Source organism: Hesperophylax consimilis, chromosome 28 (assembly GCF_061612785.1).
Source record: "Hesperophylax consimilis isolate HC1 chromosome 28, BYU_Hcon_1.0, whole genome shotgun sequence".
Taxonomy (NCBI): domain Eukaryota; kingdom Metazoa; phylum Arthropoda; class Insecta; order Trichoptera; family Limnephilidae; genus Hesperophylax; species Hesperophylax consimilis.
In genome coordinates, this window is record NC_142863.1 from 10,757,941 (window position 1) to 10,774,841 (window position 16,901).

The 16,901-nt window shown below is 33.3% G+C and overlaps 1 protein-coding gene across 1 annotated transcript; it reads right to left on the minus strand.

The window, feature by feature from the left end:
• Positions 1–500: 500 nt before the first annotated feature.
• Positions 501–16,688, minus strand: EloC (transcription elongation factor elongin C). The gene is made up of 3 exons (XM_089648813.1): positions 16,612–16,688; positions 6,031–6,286; positions 501–2,282 (listed from the first exon to the last, which is right to left on the minus strand). The coding sequence occupies exons 2-3, from the start codon at positions 6,270–6,272 to the stop codon at positions 2,141–2,143; spliced, it is 384 nt and encodes a 127-aa protein (XP_089504939.1). The 5' UTR covers positions 6,273–6,286; positions 16,612–16,688; the 3' UTR covers positions 501–2,140.
• Positions 16,689–16,901: the final 213 nt, after the last annotated feature.

Genomic DNA, 16,901 nt, shown 5'->3' on the forward strand with positions numbered 1-16,901 from the left:
ATACTCCTAACTATCCCTGGAGTCTTAAATATTGAATGCGAATCAATTAATTTATGGTTTTATTGTGGACTGTAAATAATATTTGACACAACTATTGTGGTGGCTGTGGTTAACATAACAAATTGTAAAGGGATTCCGATTTACTCTTATTGCAGATCGGTGTTAAGGCCTTGAGGAACCCTGCGGGTGATCACTACACAAGCTTCCGTAATATACTCGAATTAAACACACTGTGGGAACACGTTCACTGCACAGGTTTTCTTGACAGACTGGTTGGTAATGTACAATAAATTGTTGCAATGTCACTGATGTGGGTATGTACTCCACACTGTCAAGACAGGGACAGGTAGTTGTAAAAACAGTGGAGGAATGCAGGAACATGTAGTCTTAAAGAGAGATGCATATAGCTGCGTCAACAACCCCTATAGAACTGCTTGCGTTTGCAGGGGTCTAAGAGTATTTATGTTTTTAAAATTGCTAAGAAATAAAATATGAAGACGTGAAATTAAAAATGATATATTTTATTTATAATACGGTTTATAATGTGCTAGTGAAGGAAATACACAAATATCTAATTGCAAAACTCAATATCAGTCAGTGTTCCTACTAGTTAACAATTTGCTCGCACCCCCCCCCCCACTTCTGCACTCCGGGGGCGCGTGAACAAGGCAATCAATATGTTACATCGACAACCACACAGCAAATCAATTAATCAGTTTAAGCATTTATATATAACATTTTATATAACTAAAGATTGGACATATTATTTGGCATTTAAAAACGAAATAAAGGTGACATAACTAGGTGAAAATTCGATACTTATCAGATTGACAATAAATAATATTTTAGCAGACAAAATTTTATGTAAAATAAAACTAAATTCTAGATTATTGACTGTTCACCAAATGAAAGTTCAGCTGTTTATTATCAAGTTTATTCATAATATACATTTGGATTTGTAGTATTGTATTTCGATGCTAAGAGGGCGAAATAATTTTTTTTTGTAATTATTGACAATCCAAGTTTTAGCGACAAAACAAAAATTATAGATTGCACAAGTTTCTTGTAAGACTGGGTACAATAAATATTATTAATTTAAGAAGTAAAGTACTTTAAGAAGAGAAGGGACAACAATATTTGTTGTCATAAACATGAGAAATATTTTAAAAAAATGTATCCAATGCAAGCCACGTCGGTTTTTAGAAAGAATTTCTCATTCTTTTTACATTATGATACAACGGGCATTCAAGGTAATTTAAGTTGATGTACTAAGTTATTCAACACACGGTTTATAGACAAATTGTGACAGATATAATAATATAATGTACAAATCGCCCTAAACATATTTTTCATAAGATATTTAAGATTTCAGTTTTGTGATAATAATTATTGCATTTCTCATCAAGAGAACAGCGCAAACAAAAAAAAAACAAGTTCTTACACAAACATTTATCAACAATTCCAAGTTAATATTATCAATTTTGTTTTTATTTAAAAATCAAAATTACCATTCACGAGAAGAATAAATGATCTGTTGAACTTTATCAATTTATTTTTTAAAGATTAATTTAGAGTAAAAATTCCCTGCCACACCAAATAAGGAAGACATCAATGAAATAAATATATTTATTAAAATAATTTTAAAAGAAAGTTTATATCGTGAACAGCGAAAGTCATCGACGTCTTCCCACGGAGAGTACAAAAAATAAACAATTATAATATTACTGAGGTCTATAATAATGTAGATAATTACTTTTAAGAATAAAAATAATAATTCTTCTAAATTCATACGCTATCATTTCAACAAGACGACAATAGGATTGTGATTATTATTTAAGGTTTGAAAACATTTCAAAATTACATTCTATTAAGATTATTAATTATTGTTTGCTCGAGGATTATTATACAATATTCAGCTCGGTGTGATCTGGGACACATCCTCGAGGGTGAGGAGACCTCGGTATAGGTGGCGGTGATAATTGAATGTTACTTCAGCTGGGTCACCACTCTCAACGTTGTATTGGTGGCGATTGCGGTGATAATTGAATGTTACTTCAGCTGGGTCACCACTCTCAACGTGATACTAGCGGCGATTACGGTGATAATTGAATGTTAGTTCAGCTGGGACGGGGTGGTTCGGCTAACAGTCGAGGAAGTTGGCGGCCATCAGCAGCTCCAGTGCGATCTCGGGAGCGATGGGGAACTCGGGGATCTCGGTGGAGCTGTTGGTGTAGCGAACTTTGTATGTGAAGTACATGCAGACCTTCTGCAGCACGTGTGAACTAAAGAGAACAAGATTAATATATATTATTATGTAACCAACAAACTAAATTTCATTTCAACCATCACAAAGATTGTTTAAGGGCCATCTGTTTCAACGCTTGCTAGAGTAAAAGCAATTGCTAAAGTTAAAGTCTCCAAAATGCATTTTTCAATCAATTTAACTCCCTGTTTTACGTCTCTTTTAACTTCAGTCTCTACTTTTGGAAAACCGATAGTTACTCGCCATTTTGACTGTTCTGTTAGCAGAAAGGTATAGAATTGCGCGCTTCAACATTACTTACGATTATTAATCATGATTAATATATTACAGAATGTGATGAACAGTGACAGTGAATTTCATATCCAATATACGTTACAGCGAAAAGCGAAAAAATGCCTTGCGCGTAAATAATACGCCATTCGGGATTTCTAGCGCGATATTGTATGTCAAAAGATATCTTGACGATGATGGGAGAAGTATAAAAAGGCTTAAATTAAAAAACTATTCAAGCAGTTCAACTTCGTAATTTATTTAGAAGAAAAATTGCTAGCCTTGTTCCCATAATAATAATATTGTCATAATGTTTAATAAGGCCATGCCAATAAATAAGTATAACATATTTCTACTTGATATGTTCAACCATATTTGAGGATATTTTTTAGAACCTAGAACTTTGGGTTCCATGATATTTCATCATAATGAAAAATCAACACATTTAAAGGGTGATATAGTCATTAAAAGTGATGAAACAAAAACTAGGTTGTAGCAGTCATTTCCTGCCCGCTACAGAGCATTAGCATTATTCACTGCCCATCTCTGATTTACAACTCCGCAACTATGGCAACTCTGGACAACGCGGGACGGAGCTCGCGATCAAGACACGCACCTCGACAATTTAGTATTTATCTGGCCGCGGTTCCGGGACGTCGTGAACTCGGGGAAGACAAGAACCACTCCATGAGCCAAGACGATTACGAACAAGGATGACGACACCGTTTTGTGGTTTTACCTTTGGTCATCCTGGTCTCTTCTTTTAAATATCAGCTATGCATAACCGCATCGCTTGGCGCCCGTTATTACATTCATCAGGTTAGTTTATAATAAATGTCACCACCCAATTGTCGCTTTCAATGCAATATTTAAAATAACCAATCGTGCTTTCATCCTTCGGATGTAGCACACGCCTGAGTTAAATGTCACTAAATAAAGAGTTCTCATGTTATTCAAAGGTTTATCAAGTGATGTAGAAATAAATGTTGTGTCATGGAATTCATTTCCCTTATCTTTTATTTAATACACTTTTGTTACATCCATTCCTGAGGCACTCATGCCCTACACCTTTATAATTTTGTTTCAACACCGCCCAATGTGGCAATAACCTCCGTTATAAGGTTTAATAGTTACCTGTGTATCATATTTCACATTTCTGGAGCATATTTTTTGCGCTGGCGCTACGCTGTTTCCGGGCAAAAATAAAGGTCCCGCGTGAATTTTTTTAAGTACAATAATTGTTTTAGGTCATTTAGAGAACAGTCAAATCATCGCTCGCATACTCCAGCTTGCTTCTCAGTATGCCATCGAACAATGCTAACATAGCATCTTGGTTATTGAACTGATTGCATGTCTTAATGACGAACCCAAGAAGTTTGTACCAAGACTGAGTGAGCTGCGATATATGGTCAGTAAATTTCAGTTCGGGATCAAAGACGACACCGAGATACTTTACGGAATTTACACGTGATAGTGTTTCCCCCATTATTTATTTATTACTAGTGGGCTTTTCTTTAAAAAAAAAATACAAGTATTTTGTATCAGAGTAAACACTTAAAAATTAATACAATAAAGAAGAATGTAAACATAATGGCAAAAATGAATCCTCACACATATAATTGAATTTAAAAGATTCAACAAAACAAAATAGTAGAAGCGGAGATATCTTATCGTAAAGTATAGTATTTATAGAACGAGTGTAAGACATGGTGACACATTTTTTTGTAATATTAAAATATTGAAGACAATATTAGTGATTTCTAAACGAAAATCTGAAACAGAAAAATCAGAAAAGGAAACGGTCACATCTGGGACTCGAACCCAGGACCCTTGTCTTTCCGGGACAGTGCTCTACCAACTGAGCTAATGGGACCCTATTCCCCTCGGTCACTTTTAACTGTATCATACTTCGAATAAGAACTACTAACATTGTCTTCATTTTTATTGGCAACTATCATTTTTTTGTATTGAAATCTGTTTGTTTATCATCGATCATTCAGATAGTGCATCCAGATCAGTTTGCATTTTAAGACAATCTCGTTGGGAGCTTATTTCCATCAGAATTTTAAGGTCATCTGCAAACAGTAGACATTTACTATTCTTAACATAGTTTTGGATGTCATTTATTAGTATTAGAAACAACAGCGGTCCGAGGTTAGACCCTTGAGGAATTCCAGATTTCGTTGAGATTTTTTTCGAATTACGTCCATTCATTTTAAATCGCTATATATTCGAAAATAATTAAAAAAATATTTTGATAAAAATTCTACATAGTAACTCAGCATACCCAAGCTATAAAAGTACTAAACGAAAATCGAATTTTATTTGAAATGCAACACAATTAACCTTGTAATATGTTTATTGGACCGTAATAAATAAAAATAAATAAACGTAACAAATGCCTATCGGTATTTGGCCACACCTGTTTTCTTTAAATACGCCCGACATCTCTCGCTCGCTTGCACATAGGAGTTGCGTGGGGTGGAACAGAGATAGAGATTCGAATCGGGTTTCACGGTCATAAAAACCCTCATTCCAGGAATTGAATTATTACATTAACAAAACATTTTTTCTGAATAATATACTATCCTTTTGTTGAAATATCGATGTAAACGAAAAGCACGAAGATAAATATAAAAAGAAGATCTGCACGATTTAATAATTATGTACATATAGTTTGGGCCTCTACAAAGAGATTGGTAAATAGTATTCATATAAAAACATTGAATAATTCTGTCTTTTGTCATTGAAATGAGGCCAGCACAAAAGGTAGAACTACACTTCCCAGCGTTAAGCATCAATCGACCGAACGGGTAGAACTACCTTTCCCGGCCTAAGTGTCATAATATTATTGATAAGGAGACAGTCTGCTTGGCTCCTATAAACACTCAGCCTAAAGTTCTGTTATCTCCCATTTACTTTATTCCCTTAACAGTAGCCCAAGATAAGCCCAATAAAGATCATCAGGGTTATCAATGGATTGGTTATGTGACATATCTTGTGATTCCACAATATGGATCCTCTAATATGTGTGTATATTCTTGTAGGTGATGATCGTCAGAAGGAGGAGATATTATTTAAAGAATAAAAAGGATTTAAGAAGGTGACCGATTACTCTATACGCTTCAAAGTGTTTTATATAACTCCATATCGCTCTCCACACAATCCCATAAAGACCTTTCAGATGATTTGTTATAAGTGTGGGCGTGATGCGCCGTGATCTGCTAGCCAGGCTATATTTGAAAATGATGCAACCCTCTCTCCTACCCATGGGGGTCAGATCAATTTACGGAGCACCGTGATCATGCGGCTTCATCTGTCAGAAGGAAAGAATGATATTCTGCGGCAGTTTCCCACTTGATCTAACCCCCTTTCCTGAAGAAGATTATAGCGTAGAGTGACACCACAACTTATAATACGTATAGGCCAAGCCCAAATTATGCGTAATGCGTCTTAGGCTTCATGGCCTCCTGCAGTCACATGTATGTTGTACTCACGGTATTTCCCTAAAATTGACCTCGTTGGCCTCATTCTCGGCAAACTGCCCGGGCCCGCTGAGCATGGCCTTGATGGTGCCCGAGGTTAGGGCGTGCTCGCGTTTCACGATGAACTCGTGCCCGTCCGACGAGATCAGCTTCACATACATGGCGTCTGGCCCCTCGCAGCCCCCGAACACGCGCGCTCCCCCCACCCCGCCGCCCTCTTCCTCGCCGCACACTGCCACCTGCTCCGCTGACATCTCTGCTGAATGAGCTGAAACATCACATAATAAGTATTAAATATAACCCCAAAATACTAGACTAGAAGTTCTGTGAACAGTAGACCTTGCGTCCAAAAAATAGATATTATGTTTCTAATTTTCTATTATTTTATAAATCAAAACCAAAATCTCCTCTGAAATCATAAGATTTGTAGGTACTTAACCCTTAAATGCATACTGTTGCAAAACTGCAACATACCGTTCAAACCACCTTTAACTCTTTGGTGTATACTTAATGCATGCCGTTTTAGAATTATCAAGTTCACGGTAATATATTTTATCGAGTGGCATCACCTTTTTTTTCTTTAGCGAATGTCAAATGTCACTTTTTCTTTAACAAAGTGAAGATTCTCGAAAATTGGTTGGAGGTTAGAATTACAGTTTTGTTTTGCTGTTATTATTTTGATTTTCTTAGGTAAGTAGATACAATAATACAATACTTATTTGTAAAAACTCGTATTTTTCCGGTACACTTATTAGTTTTGAGAATTTTTTTTAGGTTTTTTATTTTTTTTTTCATACGTAAATTGTTCATATTAATTTTTATGAAATACATGGTGTTGTAAACCTGCAAAATTTTTTTTAATCAAATATCATTAAAAAAATTACAAAAAAATAAAATTCTTTATATTTCCTTGCATATGCATGTAAATATCTACAAAATATATTTTTTTCCAGAAAAATAAATAAATCATGCGTTTAAGGGTTAAATACAATTATGTGAAGGCGATTATAAAAAAATGTTTTCTTTGTTTAATGTGCTCTCTATACATAGTAGGATAGATTACCAACTAACGCTAGATGAATTCTGGAATACAGAATTCAAAAAACCTGTAAACCATAACTACCCTACTAGGCATAGAGAAGCACAAATGTTCATTATTAAAATATCGCAAAATGTATACGGAGATAGAACAAAAAGACATAAAATTCCGGAATTGTTTAACTCATTACCAGAAGATATCAAAAATGAGACATGTAATTCAAAAATAAAAACGAAAATTAGATCGTTCTACCTCCGTCAAACATAAAAACAATTAATATTGTGGTACCAAGATATCAAGTTGAAATTAAATATATTATTATAAGCTAGTAAATAGAAAAAGTGAGAGATTTCTTACAATTAAACTGATTGATCAGTTTTGTAAGATCTAAGTAAGAGAAAATAATGTACAAATAAAAAAAAACTGAATAAACACATATATAAAAAAAAAAAATAAAAAAAAACCTATCTACTTATATTATAAATGATAAATATTGTACGCAGCATTTTTTTAAATTTCACAAAAGGAATTTGTCCAAAGAAATGTCAACTTTTTTTTTTTAGGGGCGGAGACGTGTTACACGTAGTTTCCGTGAGCACTTAGGCCATAGGTCCATTGTGCTATCTACCATTTTACCTCAATCCTTTAACAACAACCCAGTCCCTTTAATAAAGATCACCAGAGTTTTCATTGGATATGTGGCTATGTCTTCTGGTTCCACTGTATGTCTCCCCAGGTATCTGAGCCTAGTTCCCACCAGGGCAGGACACTGGCACCATAGGTGAATTGGAGTCTCTTCATCCTCTTCACATTTCCTGCATCTATTGGTGTTTTCCACTCCCAATATCTGCATGTGTCTCCTGAGATGGCAGTGTCCCGTTAGTAGTCCTACCAGTTCCCTCAGCGAGTTTCTGTCCATATTGAGTAGTTTCTTCGTTCGTCCAGGGTCTGGTCCTTTTATGAGTACTTTGGATTGTCTCATTCCAGGTGCCCTCTCCCATTCTTTGGTCACTATCTCAATAATATTGATGGCTATCTCAATAATATTGATTGCAAACTCTGGCAGGTTAAAAAGATAGCCAACCATCTTGAACCGGAACGCAACAAACAAATTTTCCTACAGATGAAATGCCAAATGGTTAAGTTCGCTACGCTCAGTCAATCAACCTTATAAACGCCGCTATATATTATGATCCATGAAGTTTCTCTAAAACACATACATTGTGTCAAAACTTGCAGCGTGTCGGGATAGATTGCATTGGAACGGTTAAGAGCTGATGGACAGAAAGAGGGTACAAGGAAAATGTATGATGGGTAAGTAACTGGAAGAAGTCGGGGAGCCGCAGGAAGACATGGCACAATGGTAAATTAAATAAAGTCATGTCAGTTCACAATGGTGTTTTGACGCGTGGCAGCGAAGAACTTATATTAGAACGACTAAAATAGGACTGAAGAATTTGAAGGGACTAGAAAAACTAATATCCCAGAGTACTCATATTACAAAAAAATTAGGAAATACGAAATTATTGCAAGGTCTAAGAAAAAGATGAATAAGAAAAATTACATTAATGTAGTCATGCAAAAGAATAAATTTACAAAATAGAAAGGATTAAAGAGCGAATGTGAGCATCATGAACAAGGTAAGGTTCAGGCAAATGCAGTGAGGAATCTTACAATATTTAATCATTAACCTACATATTAATCATTAAAAGCTAATTAAAATAAAACATTCTCGACTGACTTATTATGCAAAGAATCTAATTTTTTTTTTTTTTTTTGTATTTCTTTGGCATTCACTATGTAACAATTTCTAGACATTTTTTGTTTTTAATGAGTTTTTATTATTCACAATGTACATTTGTTACGTATAAATTTTTTTTATAAAATTAGCGACCGGTTTCGACACGTCCGTGTCATTAACTAGCTATTTTAAAACTAAATTTTTAAGTGCAGAAATATGGGGTTTTATTTAGTTTGGTTCTTTGATGGGAGGGATTTGAGGGAGGGGGAGGGGGTTGAGAGGGAAACGGAGGGAGGAGTCAACATAACGGGGAACATTGTCAATAGAGGTGATTTGCAAGGTGCTATTATTTTATTTACTATATTAATGTTTGAATTAATTTTTTTGTTGATTTCTAATGTTTCTAATGCGCACAAATTAAAATATTTATTAATGTTAGAATGTTTAAACTTAGTTTTATCCCGGTTGAAGCTATGGCCTGTCTCTATCAAATGATTAGCAAACTCGGAGAAATTATTATTTTTTAAACATAGTTCGTGTTCCCTAATTCTGGTTTTGAAATTTCTTGTAGTCATACCTACATACTGCGAGTTACAATCATTACACTCTAAAGTGTATATCCCATTTTTATCTAATTTATTTGAAACATCCTTGTTATTAATTAAGTTTTTTATTTTAGAATTAGTGTAAAAAGCTGTCGAAATATTAACTGGTAACATGCGGGATATTTTTAAGGATAAGTCGCCTGTATAAAGAAGTTTTTTATATATTAGATTTTTACTAGATTGAGTGTTATTATCTCCACTATAAATGTACTTTTTAGAAAATATTTTGGTTTGTTTCTTATTAACTAAACGATTAATTATGTCAGGTTTATATCCGTTGTTTAGAGCTATTTGTTTTATAATGTTAATTTCATTATTGAAATTCTCCATATTTAAAGGGACATTAATGGCTCGATGTATCATTGAGTTGAAGGAGGCGAGTTTATGGGACAAAGGATGAATTGAAGTAGAAGGTATAACACAGTCAGTGTGTGTAGGTTTTCTATAGATGTTAAAAACACACTTATTATTATCTAAGCTGATGTTTAAGTCTAAAAAATTTAAATTGTTATTATCGTTATGTTCCAGTGTGAATTTTATACTTTGGTGAATGTTATTAATAAAAGTGAGAAAATTGTCTAATTGTCTGTTGCTACCTGTCCAAATTACAAAAATGTCATCAACATATCTATACCAAACAAATACATTAGCTAAAAGGGAAAGTCCACATTCGAAAAGTTTGTTTTCAAAGGAATCCATAAATATTTCAGCAAACAAAGGAGAAGCGGGATTTCCCATTGGGAGACCATTATGCTGTTTATATAATTTATCATTAAAGGTGAAGTAGTTTTGATTGGTACAAATTTCTAAGAAAGTGGACATTTCCTTCACAATGGTTCGATCTAAATGGGAATTATTTAAAATGTTTACAATTAGGTTTTTACATTCATTAGTGGGAATGCTTGGGAAAAGATTAACAACGTCAAAGGACACTAATTTACTGTTGCTAGGTATGTCTAAGTCTTTGATTTTATTTATTAACTCCAAACTGTTTTTAATTGAACGATGTGATCTGAATAAATTATTAGATTTGAATAAAGATACAAATTTAGAACATATATTATAGTTGGGGCTAGAATATGCAGGAACAACAGGTCTAATGGGGATATTTGGTTTGTGAATTTTCGCTAAACCATATAGTTTAGGAGGCTGTGGATTAGTTAATACTAGACGATTATATTTAGGTTCACCACATAATAAAGGGCAGCTTTTGATTGTCTTCTTGACATCTTCTTGAAATTTCTTTGTAGGGTCTTTTGGAAGTGTTGAAAAGTTATCACTTTTTAAAAAATCTTCTACTTTATTAACGTAGTCTATTTTGTTCAAAATCACTATGGTATTTCCTTTGTCGGCTTTGGTTAGAGTTAAATTATTTTCTTTTATGGTTTTTTTGATGTTGTTTAAGGTTTGTTTTTCAGTATTTTTGGAGGAAATATTGTTATTATTATTTTTATTTTTAAGGTGTTTTTTGATGAGTTCAGAAGATTTATGTTTAATGGAATCTGCGCATTTGAAAAGGGCTTGATCCGTGTCAGCAGCAAGTATTTCAACGTTATGAACTTTGTCATCTTGAATGTTATAGTTAAGTCCTTTGGATAATAAACACGTTTCTTTGACGGATAGTTTATGATCAGACAGATTTATTATTCTTTCATTAAATGTATGATTAGAAAAACTAATTTTATTAGGCAGGGGGTTCAAACATCCATCTAGTTTTTTGGAGGCGAGAATAAGGTTTTTTAGTTTCTTTTGTAAGGTAATTTTCTTTTTGAAAGCAACTTCACTAGCACAATTTCTTACTTTGTCGTCGAACAAATCCCATTCTATAGGGTGTAAAGTGTTCACAAGTTCAGTGTGTAAAACTTTCAACAAGGTTTGTATGTTGTCTCTGATGTGAAACCACGATTTTATTTCTTCCTTTAACCACATTTTCTTAGCAAACAGAATCGATTTGGAAGCCGATGAACTGTTGTTTTTAGATTTTATATTTATATATTTAGGATAAACTTTATTTTTAACACACATTTGATTAAAATATATATTTAAAGACACAATTCTGTACTTGCAAAAAAGTTTTAAATAATATTTGCCTTGGTATGCTGTACTAGCGTTTACAATTTTTTTGTATTTCTTTGGCATTCACTATGTAACAATTTCTAGACATTTTTTGTTTTTAATGAGTTTTTATTATTCACAATGTACATTTGTTACGTATAAATTTTTTTATAAAATTAGCGACCGGTTTCGACACGTCCGTGTCATTAACTAGCTATTTTAAAACTAAATTTTTAAGTGCAGAAATATGGGGTTTTATTTAGTTTGGTTCTTTGATGGGAGGGATTTGAGGGAGGGGGAGGGGGTTGAGAGGGAAACGGAGGGAGGAGTCAACATAACGGGGAACATTGTCAATAGAGGTGATTTGCAAGGTGCTATTATTTTATTTACTATATTAATGTTTGAATTAATTTTTTTGTTGATTTCTAATGTTTCTAATGCGCACAAATTAAAATATTTATTAATGTTAGAATGTTTAAACTTAGTTTTATCCCGGTTGAAGCTATGGCCTGTCTCTATCAAATGATTAGCAAACTCGGAGAAATTATTATTTTTTAAACATAGTTCGTGTTCCCTAATTCTGGTTTTGAAATTTCTTGTAGTCATACCTACATACTGCGAGTTACAATCATTACACTCTAAAGTGTATATCCCATTTTTATCTAATTTATTTGAAACATCCTTGTTATTAATTAAGTTTTTTATTTTAGAATTAGTGTAAAAAGCTGTCGAAATATTAACTGGTAACATGCGGGATATTTTTAAGGATAAGTCGCCTGTATAAAGAAGTTTTTTATATATTAGATTAAAAATTAAATTATTAATTATTAAGATTAAAAACTAAATTATTTATATTACAAACTATGAAATGTGAGCAAAAGAACAAATAATATATTTTACACCCCCCAAACCAATACTAAATTAACACCTCGACTCCGGTGATGGGTCTGATTTGACCCAGTGTTTTTTAAATAAAAGATTTTGCTGCAAATATCTCGTTTAGGCTAACTTCCTTTTGGTCTATTCTTTCATCAAATATTTACCCACATTTCGACTCAAAAATGATTAAAATCGGACACGTTTTAAAAAAGTTATTAGAATAATTGTGTATAAAAACACGCAAAAATTCCATTTCTTCTCAGTTGAATTCGAGCAGCCGACGAAATAGCATATCTCTTGCTCTGTCCTTCCGTCTTTGTCTCTCACAGTCCCGCGCAGATGTTGTCAACCATTCGGGCACATTTTTAGTATTGTGATTTTTGTTTGTGACTTTGTTTAAAAAGCCTTTTAATTTCATCATTTCAGCCGGGTCAATCTGGACCCACCATCGCCACATGTGTTTTATTTTGAACCTCCGGGTATTACGAGTTAATGCAGACACATAGCTGTTTCATTGGTCTTCATCAGAGATGTGCAAAATGGGTACCCAAAACCATTTGAAATACAAAATGGAAATGGGTCAAAACTTTTCCATTTCAAAATGCAAAATGGTTTTTAGAAAAGCATTTCAAATGCAAAATGCAAAATACCTATTTTCAAAATGCATTGAAAATGCAAAATGGTTTCTCAGGTCAAACAATTAAAATAATTATAGAATTTTTAAACAATTTTGTCATTTAATAATGGACATCAATGTGGAACAAACATATTACTTGATGGTAAATACCAAAAAACCACGACTACAGATTATGAAACCACAAAAAATTTGCGCGGGACTAATGTTGCCAATGTAAAAACATAGAAACTGCTATCTAACATATATTACAGCGTCATGGCCCCATGTTCAGTATTTGAATCAGTATTTTTTGTAATGGTATCACTCAATTGCCAGGGCTCCTACCAGGGAGCAACTTGACAAATGTAAATTATCTCTCATAGCGAGGTTGAGGACCGATTGATATTTGGGGCTTATGAAAAAAAGATGAGTGGAGATAGTAGGAAGAATGTTGCAAAAAAGCATTTAAAATGGAAAATGCATGACGAAAAGCATTTAAAATGCAAAATGCAAAATGGTTTTTAGAAAAGAATTTAAAATGCAAAATGGAAAATACCCATTTTGCATTTTGTATTTCCATTTGAAATGGATTTATTTGAAATAAAGCACATCTCTGGTCCTCATACATTTAACCTTCTATCACTACAAACTCAAATGATAAATACAATATGTAAAAGAGGTAAAATTATGGCTGAATGATGCAGATATTGAAACGCTTTTTCTATAAATTTATCTATCTTTCTAAAACTCACTTGCTATAACTTTCTAAACTGTAGTACATTATGTTTTCTCTTTACTTTTTATAACAAAAAAAAAAACTTTTTCACTTATTCTACTTATGTATTTTATACTTTAGGTACTTGGAAATATAGTAATCGTTTTTATATTACCCACTTAGGCAGTGCCTTAGTGGGTTTTCATTTCTTGTTTATACTATTTGTTATTATATATTATGTTATTATGTATTATATGTGTAAAGAAGTGAGAATAAATAAAGTTAAAAAAAAAAAAAAATGTATAAAAAATTTGTTAAAAAATTTTTATGGTCTCATAGAAATCCTTGTCTCCTTTACTGTAATGGTGAGAAATATGATCTAAACCAGAGGTTCCCAAAGTGGTCTATATGGACCCCAGGGGTCGATATCGGCATGCTGGGGGTCTATGTCAGCGAGAAAATAATTTGGGGGTCCACGAGATTCAAATGGGGGTACATACGAGTGGACCCCCATTTACCTCAAGTCAACATTTAGGAGTTCCGTAAATAACATAATAGACCTAACACAAATATAATAGACTGAGAAATTACGTATTTGTATTTTTATATTTGGTAAAGTTGTTAATTGAGGTATATAAATAGAGTCTACGTTCCTTTTCTCATCAGAATTAATATATTCAAGCAAAACATTGCACATTGGAAGCCGCGAATTTTCCTAGTTCCCCAACTTGTTTTTGAAAAATGTCCGGGTAATAATGACGTTCAACATTTAAATTCTAATATATTTATTTAAATTCTTCACACAGACGTCAAAACTAAGTTTGAGTACATTTTGACTATGGAAATGCAACATTGAAGAATCGGATATCATGTGACAAGAAGAACTGACCGGAATAAGCACTGATAAAGAACTTAAGGGGCAGTTCTGTAGGGCCAGCTACAGAAAGAAATTCCCGTTGCTTATCCTGCTTCATTTTCATTTGGTGTAATACCTCACAAGGGTGCCCCTGTCTGCACAGTGTAAAGACAGAGCAACTATACCGCCACACGGTTGTTAGGGCAGGCAAGGGAAGGGAATATTTTTACTAAATAAATAAATGATTATCACATGGGACGTTAATATTTTTAGGAAAATTCAATATTCGGCAGGCAGGGGGAGTACGGAAAAAAAAATATGGCTAGTGGTCTACGGGGCAAAAAAGTTTGGGAACCTCGGATCTAAACGGTGTTAGAAAGAGACAACACCATGCTTTATATTTAAAACTAAAAGTTAACCCATCGGAATACTAATTGTTGTTTGTGACACCTGTGCATACTTGAGAAGGATTATTACTGTGCAATATTGCACCCCATATTTCCCCAAACGAAACACTTTTTTTGCTTTTATATAGATTATAATTTTATTGGGAACTAACTAAGAAGCGCCCCTGAGGTGATATGTCACAAAAGCAGCGCTATACAAATTGTCCAATATTATTAAGTGACCTACCAGGTAAGTATTGTACTGTATAAATAGTTAGTAATAACATGGATCACTGTAGAAGTGTATTATAAATTTGTACAGCGCCCTTGAGGTGATTTTGAACAAAAACGGCGCTATACAAGTCATTATTATTATTAGGGAAAGTTTTAGACGCCCCAATGGGGCGGGCAATATGCCGTTGCGGAAAAAGTGCAGCCCCCCCAATCTTGGAGGCAGGTAAGCCGATGGGTTAACCACAGAAGAATTAAAATGTTCACCTCTATGAAACCAAAGGTTCCTACCGCAATTTTAGAAGAATTTATGAAAAAATGAGGTGACAATAATGTTTATAATACACTATTTGTCTAAAATGTGTTTTTTTCATTTTTACTTCAGTGTTTAGACGAAAAAGATAAGTGAACCTTCTAAATATGTTTATTTCTAACAGATTTTAGTTTTTTGATACATTCAGAATTATTCCATTTATTTGGATTGTATTGAAAAGCGGAAATACCCAGAAATTCTGATGGAATATACCAGAAGCCTGAGGGGTTAAATAAAAAATAACTAGAATCTTTTTGGAAAACTCAAAAGATTTTCAAATTAGAAACGCGTTTGTAAAGATATGACCACAATCAGAAGTTTGTAAAGACAACACAATGTGCAAAAAAAACAGTGTTATTATTGAAAAATAAGTTATGATTGCTTCCTTTGAATATGTCAGATAAGGAGATAAGACTAAGTTGTTTGGGGTTCTTAAATTCACTCTTTAATAAACAGGTTACACATTTAACTGATTCTAAAGTCATACACACTAATTATCATACTTCCTCTAACTTAAAGTTGAAATAAAGATGTAATTGCTCCGGAGTTTGAATATTGTGAGAACTTTACTAAAAAAATCGATTGGTGTGGTAATCGATGAATAAAAACAATACACACCGAAGTAAATAAAATGATTACACAAGTTAATAAAGTGAAGTTTACCTTCATCCTAATAAAATTAGGGTTCAGATAATATATACAAAGGATTCACGGGTAAAAAGGAATTTGAAAACTGACAGAATACGTCACTGCAAAATGAAACACTATGTATGTATACAATCCACTCAAGGGTAAGTGCAAAATGCATTCACTGAGAAAACGTGCTGGTAAAATTATATCATGTCATTTTTCTGTCAACCCCTATCGAAATACGATGACTCATTGTCCAAATAGACATCACAACCCGACAAATAATCGTTACTTCATCAACAGAATCGATGAAAACAGTCTAATAGTCTGCAGTAAACGAATGACTAGTCACCGAAATGGACAAATAAACCGGTCCAAAGTCGCGAAAAACGCACAAATGTAGGGTTAGCGGGACAAGAAAAAACTCAACCAAAAGCTCAAAGATCCGTATTATGGCAAAGAAAGATCAGTTATGGAACGAGAAATAAGTTAAAATGACTCGAAATGCGAAAATATATCGTATTTACCTGAAATTGAGACGTCAAACGATCGACCTTTGGCGCTTTCCAGTGCAGCCGCAGACAGACAATTTACCACTCACCACAAACATAGATAAAGCATAATTTCATCTTGACAAAGATTTGACTTTTTCTCTGGATTCTCGAATAAATGAAGAGACAATAAATTTTATTAATAATTTTTTCCACCTTTGTCTATAGTTGAAATTGCGCGCTAGTATTAAAATTGTTTTGACGTTGATTTAAATATGTATCAATTATATATTTTTTATTGTCATTGTATCAATGTCGATGTATTT